This window comes from Bufo gargarizans, chromosome 4, assembly GCF_014858855.1.
Source record: "Bufo gargarizans isolate SCDJY-AF-19 chromosome 4, ASM1485885v1, whole genome shotgun sequence".
NCBI classification, from domain to species: Eukaryota; Metazoa; Chordata; class Amphibia; order Anura; family Bufonidae; genus Bufo; species Bufo gargarizans.
In genome coordinates, this window is record NC_058083.1 from 430,009,842 (window position 1) to 430,026,072 (window position 16,231).

At 45.4% G+C, this 16,231-nt stretch overlaps 1 protein-coding gene across 1 annotated transcript in view; it reads left to right on the plus strand.

Annotated features, from left to right (window-relative positions):
* Positions 1-16,231, plus strand: part of RRBP1 (ribosome binding protein 1) — a 52,386-nt gene that overhangs the window by 12,512 nt on the left and 23,643 nt on the right. Inside the window, 6 exon segments of the mRNA XM_044289626.1 lie at positions 4,284-4,436; positions 5,881-5,999; positions 7,827-7,980; positions 10,322-10,460; positions 11,716-11,897; positions 15,915-15,952. Of these exon segments, the coding sequence (XP_044145561.1) occupies positions 4,284-4,436; positions 5,881-5,999; positions 7,827-7,980; positions 10,322-10,460; positions 11,716-11,897; positions 15,915-15,952 (785 nt within the window).

A 16,231-nucleotide genomic window follows, 5' to 3' on the forward strand; every position in this document is an offset into this window, starting at 1 on the left:
CGGGGGAGTGTTGGAAAATCTCTCGGTCCAGGGGTATGGTCACTCAAGGAGCGCTTCCTTCCAATCAATGTTCTGGAGTTGAGGGCGATTCGGCTCTCTGCAACACTGGGCCGAGCATCTCAGGGGTGTCCGGTGCGGGTGCAGTCCGACAACTCCACGGCGGTGGCATACATCAATCACCAGGGCGGCACCTGGAGCCCGACAGTCATGGAGGAGACGGCGCTGATTTTCAGCTGGCCGGAGAAACATGTTCTGGCGCTATCGGCAGTTCACATTCCAGGTGTAGACAGCTGGATTGCGGACTTTCTCAGGCGGGAGCGTCTCGATCCCGGCGAGTGGGCTCTTCACCCGCAGGTGGGGTCAGCCGGATGTTGATCTCATGGCCTCACGGTTCAACAACAACGTCGAGGACTAAGTCGCAAGGTCCAGGGACCCCAGGGCCCTGGCATGCGATGCACTGGTGATCCTGTGGAGTTGGTTCACGTTTCCTTACGCGTTCCCGCCTCTTCCGCTCATTCCACAGTTTCTCAGGAAGATCAGGTCCGAGGGACTGCCCGTCATTCTCATGGCCCCAGATTGGCCGCGCAGGGTGTGGCATGCATCCCTAGTCGCACTTCTCGCCGACTAACCTTGACTTCTTCCTCTTCAGGAGAACTTGCTGTCGCAGGGGCCGATCTTTGAATTTGGGGTCGCTACATTTAATGGCATGGCTGTTAAAATCACCGTACAGAAGGCCCGTGTTTTTTTTCGGATGCAGATGTCCAGACTATGATTCGTGCCAGGCAGTGGTGTATCTTGGTTTTGTGCTGCCCTAGGCGAGACTAAACTCGGGCACCCCCCCCTAATATAAATTTGACCCACCCCTTCCTGTCAAGGCCAAACCCCTTTCTCTCTAAACCCCACCCCTTCCTATGTGCCATCCACAGATCCCCCTCCCCTAAATAGTGCCATCCACGGATCCCCCTCCCCTAAATAGTGCCATCCACGGATCCCCCGCCTCTAAATAGTGCCATCCACAGATCCCCCTCCCCTAAACAGTGCCATCCACGGATCCCCCTCCCCTAAACAGTGCCATCCACGGATCCCCCGCCCCTAAATAGTGCCATCCACAGATCCCCCTCCCCTAAACAGTGCCATCCACAGATCCCCCGCCCCTAAATAGTGCATCCACAGATCCCCCTCCCCTAAACGGTGCCATCCACGGATCCCCCTCCCCTAAATGGTGCCATCCACGGATCCCCCTCCCCTAAATAGTGCCATCCACAGATCCCCCCCCCTCCCCTAAACGGTGCCATCCACAGATCCCCCCCTCCCCTAAACGGTGCCATCCACAGATCCCCCCCCCTCCCCTAAACGGTGCCATCCACAGATCCCCCCCCTCCCCTAAACGGTGCCATCCACAGATCCCCCCCCCTCCCCTAAACGGTGCCATCCACAGATCCCCCCCCTCCCTAAACGGTGCCATCCACAGATCCCCCCCTCCTCTAAACGGTGCCATCCACAGATCCCCCCCCCTCCCCTAAACGGTGCCATCCACAGATCCCCCCCCCTCCCCTAAACGGTGCCATCCACAGATCCCCCCCTCCCCTAAACGGTGCCATCCACGGATCCCCCTCCCCTAAACGGTGCCATCCACAGATCCCCCCCTCCCCTAAACGGTGCCATCCACAGATCCCCCCCTCCCCTAAACGGTGCCATCCACAGATCCCCCCCTCCCCTAAATGGTGCCATCCACAGATTCCCCCCCTCCCCTAAACGGTGCCATCCACAGATCCCCCCTCCCCTAAACGGTGCCATCCACAGATCCCCCCTCCCCTAAACGGTGCCATCCACAGATCCCCCCCCTCCCCTAAACGGTGCCATCCACAGATCCCCCCCTCCCCTAAACGGTGCCATCCACAGATCCCCCCCCTCCCCTAAACGGTGCCATCCACAGATTCCCCCCCCTCCCCTAAACGGTGCCATCCACAGATTCCTCCCCCCCCCCCCCTCCCCTATACGGTGCCATCCACAGATTCCTCCCCCCCCCTCCCCTAAACGGTGCCATCCACAGATTCCTCCTCCCCCCCCCCCCCGACCCTAAACGGTGCCATCCACAGATTCCTCCCCCCCCCCCCCGACGCTCACAGGAGAACATTTAAAAACAAATCAGTAACCTTAACTTTATTCATTGGTCTTTACTGTATACCTTACTCTGTCTTTCAGCTCCAGTAACAGCAGGCAGTGCGGGCGGGCGGCGCTCACTCACTGACGTCACGCGCCTGCTCCTCCCACTAGGCGACGCAGGCGCGTGACGTCAGTGAGTGAGCGCCGCCCGCCCGTACTGCCTGCTGTTACCGGAGCTGAAAGACAGAGTAAGGTATACAGACGGACATCACCAATGAATAAAGTTAAGGTTACGGATTTGTTTTTAAATGTTCTCCTGTGAGCGTCGGGGCCCTGTATATTCTAACCCCCAGGCAAGCGTCCCTGTCACCATGGGAACGCCTGGGGGTTAGAATATACCATCGGATTTGTGTTTTCACGCTCTCACTAAGAGCGTGAGAACTCAGATCCGATGGTATATTCTAACCCCCAGGCAAGCGTCCCCGTCACCATGGGAACGCCTGGGGGTTAAAATATACCATCGGATCTTCTGAGTATACCGGAGGCAGATAAGACTGATGGGACAAGGGGCAAACAAGGCATTTTGCCGCCCCATTGGCAAGTGCCGCCCTAGGCAAATGCCTTGTTTGCCTCGTAATAGATACGCCACTGGTGCCAGGAAGCCGTCGTCTTCCAGAATCTACCACCGGACTTGGAAGTCCTACTTTAGTTGGTGCGAGTGGAGACAGCTGTAGTTTTTCTTTGCCGCAACTTTTCGCTATCCTGCAGTCGGACATGGACTTGGGGCTGGTTCTCAGCTCTCTCAGAGGGCAAGTGTTGGCTCTGTCATTACATTTCGCTGAAAAAGAATCTTTGCTTTCGGAGGTTTGGACTTTTCTGCAGGGTGCATGCTGTGCCCCCCTTCCGCCCTCCATTGGATCCTTGCGATCTTAATCTAGTGCTCAACGCTCTCCAATCTTCTCCGTTTGATCCTTTGCAGCAGGCGTCGCTGCACTTCCTGTCTTAAAAGGTGTTTTTTTTTTTTTGTTTTTTTTCAATTGCTTCTATCCGTGGAGTGTTGGAACTCGCAGCTCTGTCATTTCGGTCGCCCTTCCTGATCCTCCATCAGGATAAGGTGGTCCTTCGCCCTGTGCAGTCCTTCTTGCCGAAGGTGGTGTCGACATTCCATCTAAATGAGGAGATTTTTCTTCCTTCATTTTGTCCGGACCCGTCTCATCCTCGAGAACAGTTGCTCCATACTCTGGATCTGGTGCATGCAGTGCGTATCTATCTGTCCCAGACGGCATCTTTCAGGAGGACGGATTCCCTGTTCGTGATTCCAGAGGGGCTGGCAGCGTCAAACACCTCCATTTCCAGATGGATTTGTTTGGCTATTGTGGAAGAGTACCGCGTTAAGGACCAGGCCCCGCCCTTCCGGGTGACTGCTCATTCGGTTTGGGCAGTGGGAGCCTCTTGGGCGGTGCATCACGGGGCTTCGGCCCTTCAGGTGTGCAAGGTGGCAACCTGGTGGTCTTTGCATACTTTTTCAAAGTTTTGCAGAGTGCACACCTTTGCATCTTCTGACGCTTCTTTGGGGCATAGAGTTTTGCAAACATCTGTTCTCTGATTGGCAGGGGGGTTGTAGTTAAGCCCACCCTCAGATACTGCTCTGGAACGTCCCATGGTCAATGCCTTTGTCCCCCAGTGAGACGGGTGAGAAAACTAGATTTTTGTACTAACTGTAAAATCTGTTTCTCTTCCGTTCATTGGGGGACACAGCTGCCACCCAGTTTTTTGTTTATGGGCCTTTTCGGACCTGTGTGGTTCTGGGTTTGCACATAATGTAATTTTCTTATGTCTGGCTTCTACTACTGCTTTTGCACTAAACTGATTTAGCAGGAAGGGATATAGCTGAAGCGGGAAGAGCTCACACTTTGTGTGCTTAGTGTCCGCCTCCTAGCGGCAACAGCTATACCCATGGTCAATGCCTGTGCCCCCCAATGAACGGAAGAGAAAAAGATTTTACAGTAAGTACAAAAATCTAGTTTTCTCATCCGTCTCATTACATGATCACCATTATAGTAACATGGTAACATTGTTTATAAGGCTGAACAAAGACAACTGTCCATGTAGTTCAGCCTGTTCTCCTGCAAGTTGATGAATTATTGGATGACCGTTATGTATTTTTTTTATATTAGGAACTGGCAGCAGAGAAAACCAAAGTTACTGGTGTTGAAGCCAAAATGAAAGAGCAGATCTTATCTCGAGAACAGGAGAACAATGCTCTGCAAGCCCGAATGCAGGCCACTTACAAGACTCACTTGGTGGAGATCCAGCAGCTACAAGGAAAGGTAAAGCTTTGCCCATTATGTATGTTGAGCACCATAAGGGTTAAATCGCACGTGGCAAATTTGGTGTAGAAATTCCAATGACTGAAGATCTGTTTCATTCATCTTAATTCTTTTAGTGGTAAGTACATAGGGGGAGATTTATCAAAACGGATCTAAAGGAAAACCAGCTTAGTTGCCCATAGCAACCAATAAGATTCCACCTTTTATTTTTCAGAGCCGGTTTGGAAAATGAAATGATCAGGCTAGTTGGTTGCTATGGAGAACTAATCCAGTTCCTTTAAACCAGTTTTGATAAATCTTTGTATTCGGCGCAGTGAGTGAATGCCGCGCTCCTGGTGCCGGCTTCCTCATTGTAACGTAGTTGGCGCAGTGAGGAAGCCGGCGCCGGGAGAATACAGAAGCGCACGGCGCAGGCGCGGGAATTTGTACACGATACTGAGAAGTTTCACGTCAATCAACAGGAGCGGGGAGGGCTGGAGGGACGCGATGGGCGGCTGAAATGGTTAGTGGACGGAGCCCTCTAGGTGCTAATGACGCCCACATAGCACCTAGAGGCTCATTAGCATATCTATAAAAGTACGTTTTTAACAAAAACGGCTGCAGGAACTACATAGAAACATAGTGTTATGTAGTGCTGACATTGGCGCATCGCTAATGTCAGTCAGCTACATAACAGTATTTCTGGTGGTAGAAACCCCTAAAGACAGTGATTGATAAGCTGCTGTGTATAGGTAGCGGCCTGTCAGAGGGGTGTGGGGGACTCTGCTCCTCATAAATATACCAGACTCCTAAACATCCATTTTATTCTTTGAGCACTTCTCGTAGCCAAATGACACAACATTTTTTGCACCATATAGGTTTCCTGTTGCTTTAATAACCTGCTGCTTCCCATAGGGCGGTAAATTAAGCTGGCAGTAGGTCCATTACTTTAAGTTTTTTATTTCGTGTTTTCTCTGCACGACTCCCTAACCTGGGTGGAGTTTGAAAAAAAAAGAATAAGTCCTACCATTTATGTAAATAGGGGTACGTGTGTGAGATGAAGACAGGTGCATGTCATGGAAATGTAACTGGGGCAGGTATGTGAGATAGTCAGGTAGTGAGTCATCAAGGGGCACTCAAACCACACCCGAGGTCAATGATAAAATATGAAGAATGTGCGTCTACAGACAGGCGTAAACCGGTCCTATATGTACTGAGAAAAATACTGTAGCTATGGAGACTGGTATAGAAGGCAAAAGAGTTTTATTTTATTTTTTTACATTTTTTAATCTACGTGCAGAGTAAGTGTTAATGATGGTCTCAGTACATGAAATGCATGGGAAAGTGATATTCTGCTGGTGACGGACAACATATTTGTACAGAAACATCACAGTGTAATTGTCAGGTTCATGCTAGAGCACCGGGGGTTTGGGACACTCAGATTTTAATTTATTTTTCTATACAGATTCGGACTCTGCAAGACGAACTTGAAAATGGCCCAAAAGCACAACTTGCCCGCCTACAACAGGAAAACTCAATTCTTAGAGATGCACTAAACCAAGCTACAAGCCAAACTGAGAGCAAGTAAGTGTTGGCTATCTGTGCAGACAGTATATATTTAATGTATCCAAGGTGGCAATCTACTATAGCTGTGCTAGCCATAGTAGATTTCAGTGGTGGATTGGCCATATACCATACAGGGAAACTTCTCAGGGGCCACCCCAGCCCTCCTCGCAGCCGCTGGCCAAGTACATAACGATCTGATGCTCTCAGCATTATTAATGGTAGGAGCATCAGGTACTTGTGCACCTGGCCGGAGGTCGCAGGGGTCCTCCTGAATACAATTGTATTGTTATCTTCAGAAAGATAATACAGTTGAATACTGCACCTGGGAAGGCAGTATTTGGTACTATGCTTGGTATTTTGTACTAGACTAAGGATTGCTGGCCCTGTCTACTTCTGTTGCTGCTCCTTCAGGTTTATTTTTTATTTTTTCCCAGTCCACTTCTGGTAGATTTCATATTGTAAATGGGGGGCCTACTCTGGACTTGTCTACATTGGCAAGCAAAGTTTCGACAACCAGCTTGTCTGTGCATTGGGGTCCCATGGGTGTGCATTATGCAAAAGGTATACCATTTTCTAATGTAGTTTGTTTCTCAGTTCCACTCAGTTTTCAAGATCCACTCAAACATTTGAAAAAGACCACTTCTTCAAGAATACCACCCCGTTATCTAGAGCAGATATCCTGAAACAGATTTTTCACTTCCATCATATATTATGTATTCTGGTCATCTTCCTTGAGGAAACAACCCCCTAGAAGACCACTTTTCAATGAGATTTAGGTGATCATCTCAGAGAGGTTTCAGTATATCTAGAAAGCGTCATTCTTTGCATCCAGTGGATAAAAACTGGTCCTGGTTTTGTGATAATCGCATAACGTGCTCCACTTGTAGATCAGTTACCGTATGTCTCTGTAGAGCGACCAGAAACTCTGGCAGAAGATAATCTCCTAGAGAACAAAAGGAAAGGCCTGTTGAAATCCACATGTTTGATCCTTCTCGTCTCAGACATCTGCTGCCTGGGAGATTTCGGAGTTCCCCCATGCACTTTAAATAGCTGGTCCCTCTGACATCAATCTGATTTCTATGGCCATCTTAAAGGGATTGTCTGAGATAATTAAAAATCTTAGAGCCCTCTGATTGTCTACTGCTAAGGACAGTGATTGGCGCCGCCGGTCACATATTATATACTGGCATTACAACGCTGCAGTTTGTAAACAAGCAGTGACAGGAGGATTGGTCCAGTGCCGCAGACTATTTGATGGCTTGTCCAAGAATTTTAATTCTCGTACTACCCTTACTCCATGTAGATCTTTATAGCTACCATTGTGTACAATACTAGCTGTATAAATCCATATTCAGTTGATGCCCCCTAGTGGTGAATGCGTGTGGCAAGAATTACAAAATGTTGTCTGTACACATCTAGGGAGTTATTCTGATTGGAGTCGGGAAGGCTTCTACCTCACAGTTTGTTTTTTGTTTGTTTGTTTTTTTGCATTCCTCTGGATCAACCTGCAGGATAACAGGCCGAACTGGATGGACAGATGTTTTTTTTTTCAGCCTTATATACTATGTTACTATGTTACTATATAGGGCAAGCTCTCCTATACAGATACATTATGAAATCAGCAAAGTACTTTGGACTTTAAAAAAATATGATATTAGACATTAACTTTGATAGGGTCATTGTGCATTTGTTGGAGAGTGGAGCTCTGTGATGTCTATGGACCCCCTGTGCCTGTAATCTGGAGGACTGGTGTCATTGTACCCTTTTACTTTATTACTAAGGTCATAATGTGGTCAAAAGATACTGATAATACTACAATGGCATTGATCGTATTGCACTTTTTAGGCAGAATGCAGAACTGGCTAAGCTTCGTCAGGAATGCAGCAAGCTATCCAAAGAGCTTACCGAAAAGTCAGAGGCGCTGCACCAGGAGGAGCAGAGGAGGAAGAGTGTGGACGGGAAAATCTCTGCCTATGAGAAGCAAGTGGCCCAACTGCAGGTAAGGTCAAATGCAGCAGCTTGTAAGGAAGCGCAACTTTCCAATGACCATTTGTACATCCTAAAACTATATGGAGTTATGCTCCATTACATCTCAAGCAAGGCTATTCATTATTATGGTTTCCTGTTATGTTAATTTCTTTCTTTCTTTTCATTTCTCTGTTTAAAGGGATTCTGTCACCTCGTTTTAGCTTATAGAGCTGCGGACATACACGGCTAGATCGCCGCTAGCATGTCCGCAATATACCTGTCCTATAGCGCTGTGTCCTTTTATTGTGTTTAAAAAATGATTTTATAGATATGTAAATGAGTCTTGTAAGGTGCCCAAGGGGCTGCACTAAACTTCTTGGAGCCCAGCACCGCCTGCGCCCTCCGAATCTCCTCCTTGCTCACAGTTAGATTGCCGTAATCTCGCGATGCGCAGTGCCGGCATAGTGTTCCTTCCCTGTGCTGGCATCAGTCTCGGAGAAGGAACTGCGCATGTGTGAGCTCACTCATCGCGAGATTACGGCGATCTAACTGTGAGCAAGGAGGAAATTCGGAGGACGCAGGCGGTGCTGGGCTCCTTCACAGGGGGGCATGGCTGGGCACCAAGAAGGTTCGTACAGCCCCTTGGGCACCTTACAAGACTCATTTACATATCTATAAAATCATTCTTCAGCACTATGGAACAGGTATATTGCGGACATGCTAGCGGCGATCTAGCCGTGCATGTCCGCATCTCTATAGGCTAAAACGAGGTGACAGAATCCCTTTAACTTCTTTCTTTCTTTTTCTTTTTCTTTCTTTCTCTTTCGCTTTCTTTTTCTTTTTCCCTTCTTCCCGTCCAAAATATGCTACTCGTCTTATAGAGCTGCTCACAATGAAATGTATTCAGCCACAGTAAAACAGGACTATTGGGATTATATGTGGTAATTCATTTAAGTACAGCAACAAATTGTGTTTTTGGACATGGGTTTTCTGTAAAATTTTAGGCAGATTATTTCAATGTTTGCAACATAGGTGTGTTTCTGCAATTTAATATCAGGCAGACCTCAAATTTAGGCCCCATGCACACAGCCACGTGTCCTTCCGTGAGACCATTCCGCAAAATATCAGACATGTTTTATCTTTGGCTGCATTAGGAGGAACCCAGACCTATTATAGTCAAAGGGTCGGCACCGCGATGTGGTGTGCACACGGCCTGTGTACGTGTTTTGTGGATCCACAGTCACGTGCATGGTGTCCTAAAGTGAAAACAGCGGGGACCCTAGGAGAGGACAAGAACGGTTTATTACCGCTTCTACCTTCTCCTGTGTCGGCAGGAGATCGTGGAGGAGAGCAGGAAGTGGCCGAGCCGCTTCCTCTGTTAGTCCTGGCGGTCACATGACCACCAGGTGTCTTGGGACAGGAGCATAGCTGCAGTGTCTAAGGCAGGCATGCTCAACCTGCGGCCCTCCAGCTGTGGCAAAACTACAACTCCCAGCATGCCAGAATAGCCTACAGCTATCAGCCTACAGCAGGGCATTGTGGGAGTTGTAGTTTTGCAACAGCTGGAGGGCCGCAGGTTAAGCATGGCTGGTCTAAGGAGACCCTGGTCAGCTCTGCCTGTGTGTAATGGTCCCACAGGGGGCTGTTTTCCCCTATAACTGGGGCTCCTGTGGACACAGTGGGGAAAAAAATAATAATCTGTGTCCTCCAGATGTCTTTTAATGACCTCCTGGGGGACATATTTGCCAACAATTAAATGAAAATATAAGTAAAAAAATGTAAATGCCATCACTAACAGTTCAATCAAAATAGGGAACCCATTGTAATAATTTAGTTTTTGTGTCAGTTTTAATATTTAAGAAATAAAAAGCTACAATAAAAAAAAATGTAATAAGAATTAGCAGTTTTCCCACAAATTAAACCAAAAAAAGGGAAAAAAATTCTAAAAAACATGCTAATAAAAAGTCCTAAGTGTCAAGTAAAAAAAAAAAACGCAAAAATTATTTAGGTATTCGAACAAATGGAAAAAAAAAAATTTAGGCCAGATTATCAAAGAGATACAACCACCTTGGCTTCTGCTGGGATCATATCTTCCAAAAACTGTATGCCATGCAACATGTGCTTTTATATCATGCATAGCCTTTAGGGTCATAAGGATCTTGGTTTAGGGCTCAGTTTATGGAGAACTCATTTTACTTTCAGGGCACCATGCTCTTGGCTGGTTAGGTTGGAGCTGACAAGACGTCCATCCATGTTCTTTCTATGTGCTGGTGGTCTACCCATCATTAATATCCTGTATATTTGAAAGGCTTTGATTTGGGTATGAATGCTTTTGTGTACTATATCATTTTAAGATTTTCTTTTATTTTTAGACTCAACAACAGGAAAGTGCAGCTACACTACAGAAGAGACTGGATGAAGTAAACGAAGAACTGCGCAAGTCTCAGAATGGTTACCAAACACTACTTGCAGACACGGAAAAGGCCAAAGGAGAACAGAAGAACGTGGCAGGTAAGAGCTGATGGGGCAGATTTATTAATCCTATAGATAGAGTAAGCGTAGACGGGCTGTCTAGACTGCACCAGATCCACTGGGTGATGAATCTGCTGCAGGGATAGACATGTTTGTCCAACTTTATACCAACTATTGGGTGGCTTAGTCTGAGACAAACTTTTATGCCAGAATTGTGTTGCAGATTGGGTGCAATATGAAGAAGTAGAGTTGTAGTAGCACTACTCCAGGCTTAGGATCTGAAGAGACCAACAGTCTAAGCATTATACTATACTATGATGTGGGATGTAGCTCTACCAGTCCAATAAAGACAGAAGAAAATGTGGTCACATGAAATTAGCAGGTTATATCACTTAGCATGTTTTTTTTTCAGAATTGGCGATCCCACAATTCACTGTTCCCCAACATCGACCTCCCAAAACGATGACAAATCCAAATAAGCTAGCACTCTATCGATCTGGCCTTCAAATGTAAAGAAGAGTTAAAAACATAGAGTGTGCCTCCTTCCATTTTAATATATTTAATATACTCCTAAACATTAACATTTGAAGTGCTCTGCAGTGGCACAGTGCAACGACCCAGCCTAGGTTTCGGCTGTTCCACCTTCTTTCTAGTAATCGTACTGAACTAAAGATTACATTTGTCTTGACATTTTTAACCCATACTGAGCTCTGTAAAAATGAAACCCTAAAACTATGACGCTTTTTTTTTTTTCTATTCCACCGCACAAATTATTTTACGATATCACAAATCAATATTATTTGGAACGGTGCCGTTAAAAAGTACAACTCGTCCCGCTAGCAGCAAGCCCTCCTATGACTGTTTCCCCAGAGAAAAAAAATATGGCTCTTGAAAGGCAGGGAGTAAAAAAATGGAAAACTGGCTGCTGTCAGGTGGAGAAATATGGATGTATATTAAGTAACCACACCTAGGTATTACATTGTTGACTTATGGATCAGAATTTAGTCTACAAGCTGTTAGTCAAAGGACTTCTAAGGAAATTATATAATCTGGGCGCAGTCGTTATGAGCCTAATTTCCTCATATTCATATATGTTCAATATTAATATTTTCAAAATGTTCAATATTTTAAAGGTTCAGGTCCTAAGATAGAGCCTTTAGTCTGACTTATAGGGCATAATGCCAAAAGAATACATGCAGTAGAAGCTAAGAAGAAGTGTGGTTGTTGGCCGTGCTCAGCAATGATATACCAGCTTCCTTTTGTGCCTAACAGTATTTTTTAATGTCCCTCAAAGATCTTCAGACTAAACTGATGTCCTATGAAGCTGAAGGCAAGCAAAAATCCGAAGAGTTGGGAAGACTGAACCAAAAACTTCAGGAGGTTACCGGTGAAAACACACAGCTTTTGGAAAGAATAAAATCCATTGAAGCTTTGCTGGAGGCAGGACAGAGCAGAGATGCAGAGAAACAGCAGCAGGTTGGTGATATGGTGTCTGACATCTGACCTTAAAGGAATTGTCCTACACTTGCATTTTAGTAATAAAAAAGACCATGTCTAGACATTGCCGTTAGGTACGCGTTATTGTTGCGCCCCTTGCAGTTCTCTTGAACATCAAAAGAACTGCAAGGTTTTCTTAATAAAAACAACAAAAACAAAGCAGGTAAAATCTTAAAACTAAAAACGAGTATATACTCACTATTTTGAACCCTCTCTACTCCAGTGCCATCGCTCAGACGGATCCGGACCCATTCGTTTTCAGCAAGGGCCGCAAAAGATCCGCGTCTGCACTTCCGTTCCACAAAAAAATTGAACATGTCCTATTCTTGTCCGCAGACACCGACAAGAAAAGGCATTTCTATTAAAGGGAACCTGTCACCAGGATTTTGTGCATAGAGCTGAGGACATGGGCTGCTAGATGGCCGCTAGCACATCCGCAATACCCAGTCCCCATAGCTCTGTGTGCTTTTATTGTGTGTAAAAACAGATTTGATACCCGTGTCTGTGTTTTGCGGGTCAGCAATCTGCGGACAGCAAAACACTTGCGGACGTGTGAATGGACCCATAGAGGCTCTGCTTTCCCTGCAGCTGCCACACTCTCTGCACATTGATTGATAGAGCAAGGCGTGATGATGTTTTCACCGCTTTCCCTGTCAAAGTGGAGCGGGCGCAGCCGTTGCAGAGAGAGCAGTGTAACGGCTATGCCCCTTTTGTACCTAGAGGCAATAGCTCAGCCAGTTTCTTGGGTACAAATCTGCTGACAAATGCCCTTTAATTAATGACACCAAGGGGGAGATTTATCTGAACTGGTGTAAAGTAGGAACTGGCTTAGTTGCCCATAGCAACCAATTAGATTCCACCTTTTATTTTCTAAAGGAGCTCTGAAAAGTGGCATCTGATTGGTTGCTATGGGCAAGTAAGACAGTTTTCCTTTTCACCAGTTCTGATAAATCTCCCTTAACCCCTTAGTGACCACCCATATGTTTTTTTACGGCGGTCACTAAGGGGCTGGGCCGCCGCCGCGTTTTTACGGCGGCCCAGTCTATGCGCTGCACGGACCTGGCTCTCACATGAGAGTCAGGGCCCTGCTCTAACAGCCCGGACCGGCAGAAGTGCCGATCCGGGCTGTTTAACCCTTTACATGCCAGGCACAATGGCGCCCGCTGCATGTAAAGTGGTGATAGAGGGAGCGGATTTCCTCTGTCTCCCATCAGCCCCCCGAAAATGCGATTGCGGGGTGCTGATGTGTTCAGAAGCTTACCTCGCTTCCGTTCAGGGCCCCGAGCTTGTCTTCCGTTATCTCCAGCGAGCTAGCGCATGCGCAGTGTCGGCATCATGTTCATTCCCTGTGCTGGCATCAGCACAGGGAACAAACTATGCATGCGCTAGCTCGCGCATCGCGAGATTTCGGCGCTCCAGCTCTGTGACGTCAGCCAGCAAAAAGGAGATTCGGAGGACGCGGGGCGGTGCTGGGCTCCTTTCCGCTGGACTCATCTCCGGATACAGGACACATATGAGGTTCATTTGCATATAGATCAAAACTGTTTTTTAACACAATAAAAGCGCAGAGAGCTGTGGGGACTGGGTATTGCAGATGTGCTAGCGGCCATCTAGCAGCCCATGTTCCCAGCTCTATGGCCAAAATCCCGGTGACAGGTTCTCTTTAAGTAGTAAAAAAAATAGAAAAAAAATACACATTTATTAAATAAAAAAAATTCCATAAAATAAAAAAATATGCTTTTTTTCCAATTTGAAAATACGCTTTTCAATGAAAAAAATTGCAAAAAGAAAATATCCCCCATATGTTTGGTATTGCCGTAACGACCCAGACTACATAAATATTACATAAATTATCCCCTATGGTGAACTCCGTAAAAGAAAAAAAAAATGAATTTCTAATTTATTCGTAGTTTCCACTGAAAAAAACATAATAACAAGCGATCAAAAAGCGCCATTTACTCCAAAATGATACCAATGAAAAATACAAGTTGTCCCTCAAAAATCAAGCCCTCACACAACTCCATAGAAAAAGAAAAAAAAAGTTATGGGTCTTGTGAAGTGGCAATGCAAAATCATTTTTATGGTTAATAAAAGGGGTTTTATTGGAAAAAAATGTAGTAAAACGTAAAAAAAATAAATAAGTATTTAGTATCCCTGTAATCGTACTGACCCAGAGAATAAAGATATTATGTTATTTGTACCGAAAAATTAACGCCGTAAAATTTATAATGTAAAAACGCAGTGGCAGTATTGCTATTTTTCCCCATCTCCCTCCCAGAAAGAGTTAATAAAAGTTAATCGGAAAGTTATGTGTACCCCAAAATGGTGCCATTAAAAACTACAACTTGTCCTGTAAAAAAAACAAGCCCTCATAAAGCTATATAGACGAAAAAAAAAAAAAAAAGTTATAGCTCTTGGAACGAGACCATGAAAAAAGGAAGAAAAACGCTTGGTCATAAAGGCCCAAACTCACTAAGGGGTTAAAGTATTTGAAGGAACAGTTTTAATATTTGCAAATTCAGCATTTTTACAGAACTTTGAATGGGGAAAGCGCAGTCTCACTTCCCACAGAATATGAGAAGATATCTAAACTCAATACCTCTAGCAAGGGATTGATCTCATGTATTTATTGTGTTTTATTCTCCCTCTACCCCTCTGATTCCCCCCCCCCCCCATGCTTACATGACAAGGTGGGAATCCTTCCTGGGCCTCCCCCTTTTGGCAGAGACATGGTGGAGAATATGAAAAAGGGCAACAGTGACTTCTATATGCACTGTTTATAAAGAAAACCAATATAAACTATTGATGTTTTGGTGTCATATTCCCCAATTACTACACTTTTGGTATGTTTTCTCAAATTACCCAAAATGTTCAGAATATGTTGGCATAGAGAGAGTCTTGTAGTGTAGGAAGTTTGGGGGAAACCAGTTAACATCTAAGTTGTTTTATGTACGTGAAGCCACATTAGGCTCCCCAGAAAACAAGCTTAATGTGTCTCATTTGCCTTGTGGGTAGCCAAAATCCATGAAACTTCCAGGATAGGTTTGGGAAGCTGGGAACTTAGGTTGTGGAAAGTTTCAAAGCAATTGATTGAGGTTTAGGCACATTATGGTACATTAAGCTGCAGTAAGCCATTTTCACATTAAAGGTTTTAGGATGTCCCGGTTTCCGTTGGACCCCCTTCTATTTTTATTTAAAGTGACACAATCGACCCCTCTGAGACACTATTTTAGATTAACAATGAATATCCTTACTGCAGCCAGAATGTCCGTTCTATGGAATTTCTTACCGCACTTACTCATAACTCAGTCCTGATGTTTGATGGGGTCTGGGCACCTTGGGGTGCATATTGTGGAACACTCTCTGATGAGGCTAGAGGTTAGGGGATGAGAATGTTAATCTGCAGAATTGTCCTTTTCCCTTTTTCTTCTATTTGCATTCCCCATGTAATAACAACTATTTTTATGACTCTATGTTGTGCTGTTTTTTCTCTTATTCCTGCTAGAAGTTTATCGAAAAAGGTACAGATAAGTGTTACCAGTTGGAGGTGTGACCCTGCACAGTCTGCCACCGGCACCTATCATTGGACAATGTCAGACTGTGCAGTGACCCCCACCCCCCAAATCTGTATCTTTATCCATAGGCTTCTAGGAGGAATAAGAGTAGAATGGCAAAACATAGCCTAAAGAATAGATGCTGAAGAATTGACATTTCACGTGGAATACAATTATTTACATGAACAGACATGTCAGGATTGGTGACGGGCCTTTTTTAATTCCTGATGGGTGGCCCATGACCCCTGTTGTGACAAGGTGAGGAGAGTTGCGTGCTGCTCTGCCCATTAAAGTCTATGGGAGTTACGAGAAGAGCTTAGTCAGTGTAAGAATGCTGTTGAACAGTCGATGATCATGGTGCCCCTTTAATACAAAGAAATGTAATGTTTTTTAGGTAAACAGCTGTTGACGTAATCTTTTCTTTTTTCTCTTTATTTTCTAGGAAAGTAAAGAAGCAGAAATGGTGCAGTTACATGCCAGGTAATAGAACAAAACATGCCAGAAACATGGGAGCACTAAATATAAATTCGGCAGAGTACAGGCTACATTTATTCACCCTTATGTATGCATTTGTTTCTAGAGGTTTGCAGAAGTGGCGATAACTTGATATTTTCATTTATAAATACATTCATTAAAAAAATGAAGTACTTGGCACACGCTGAGAAGAGGATAAAATACATTAAGTAGGCTGGCAAGAATTGAGGACACGTGGAAGGCAGTATGACTGCAGACTGTAGTCTGTTACCATAGAACCAAATC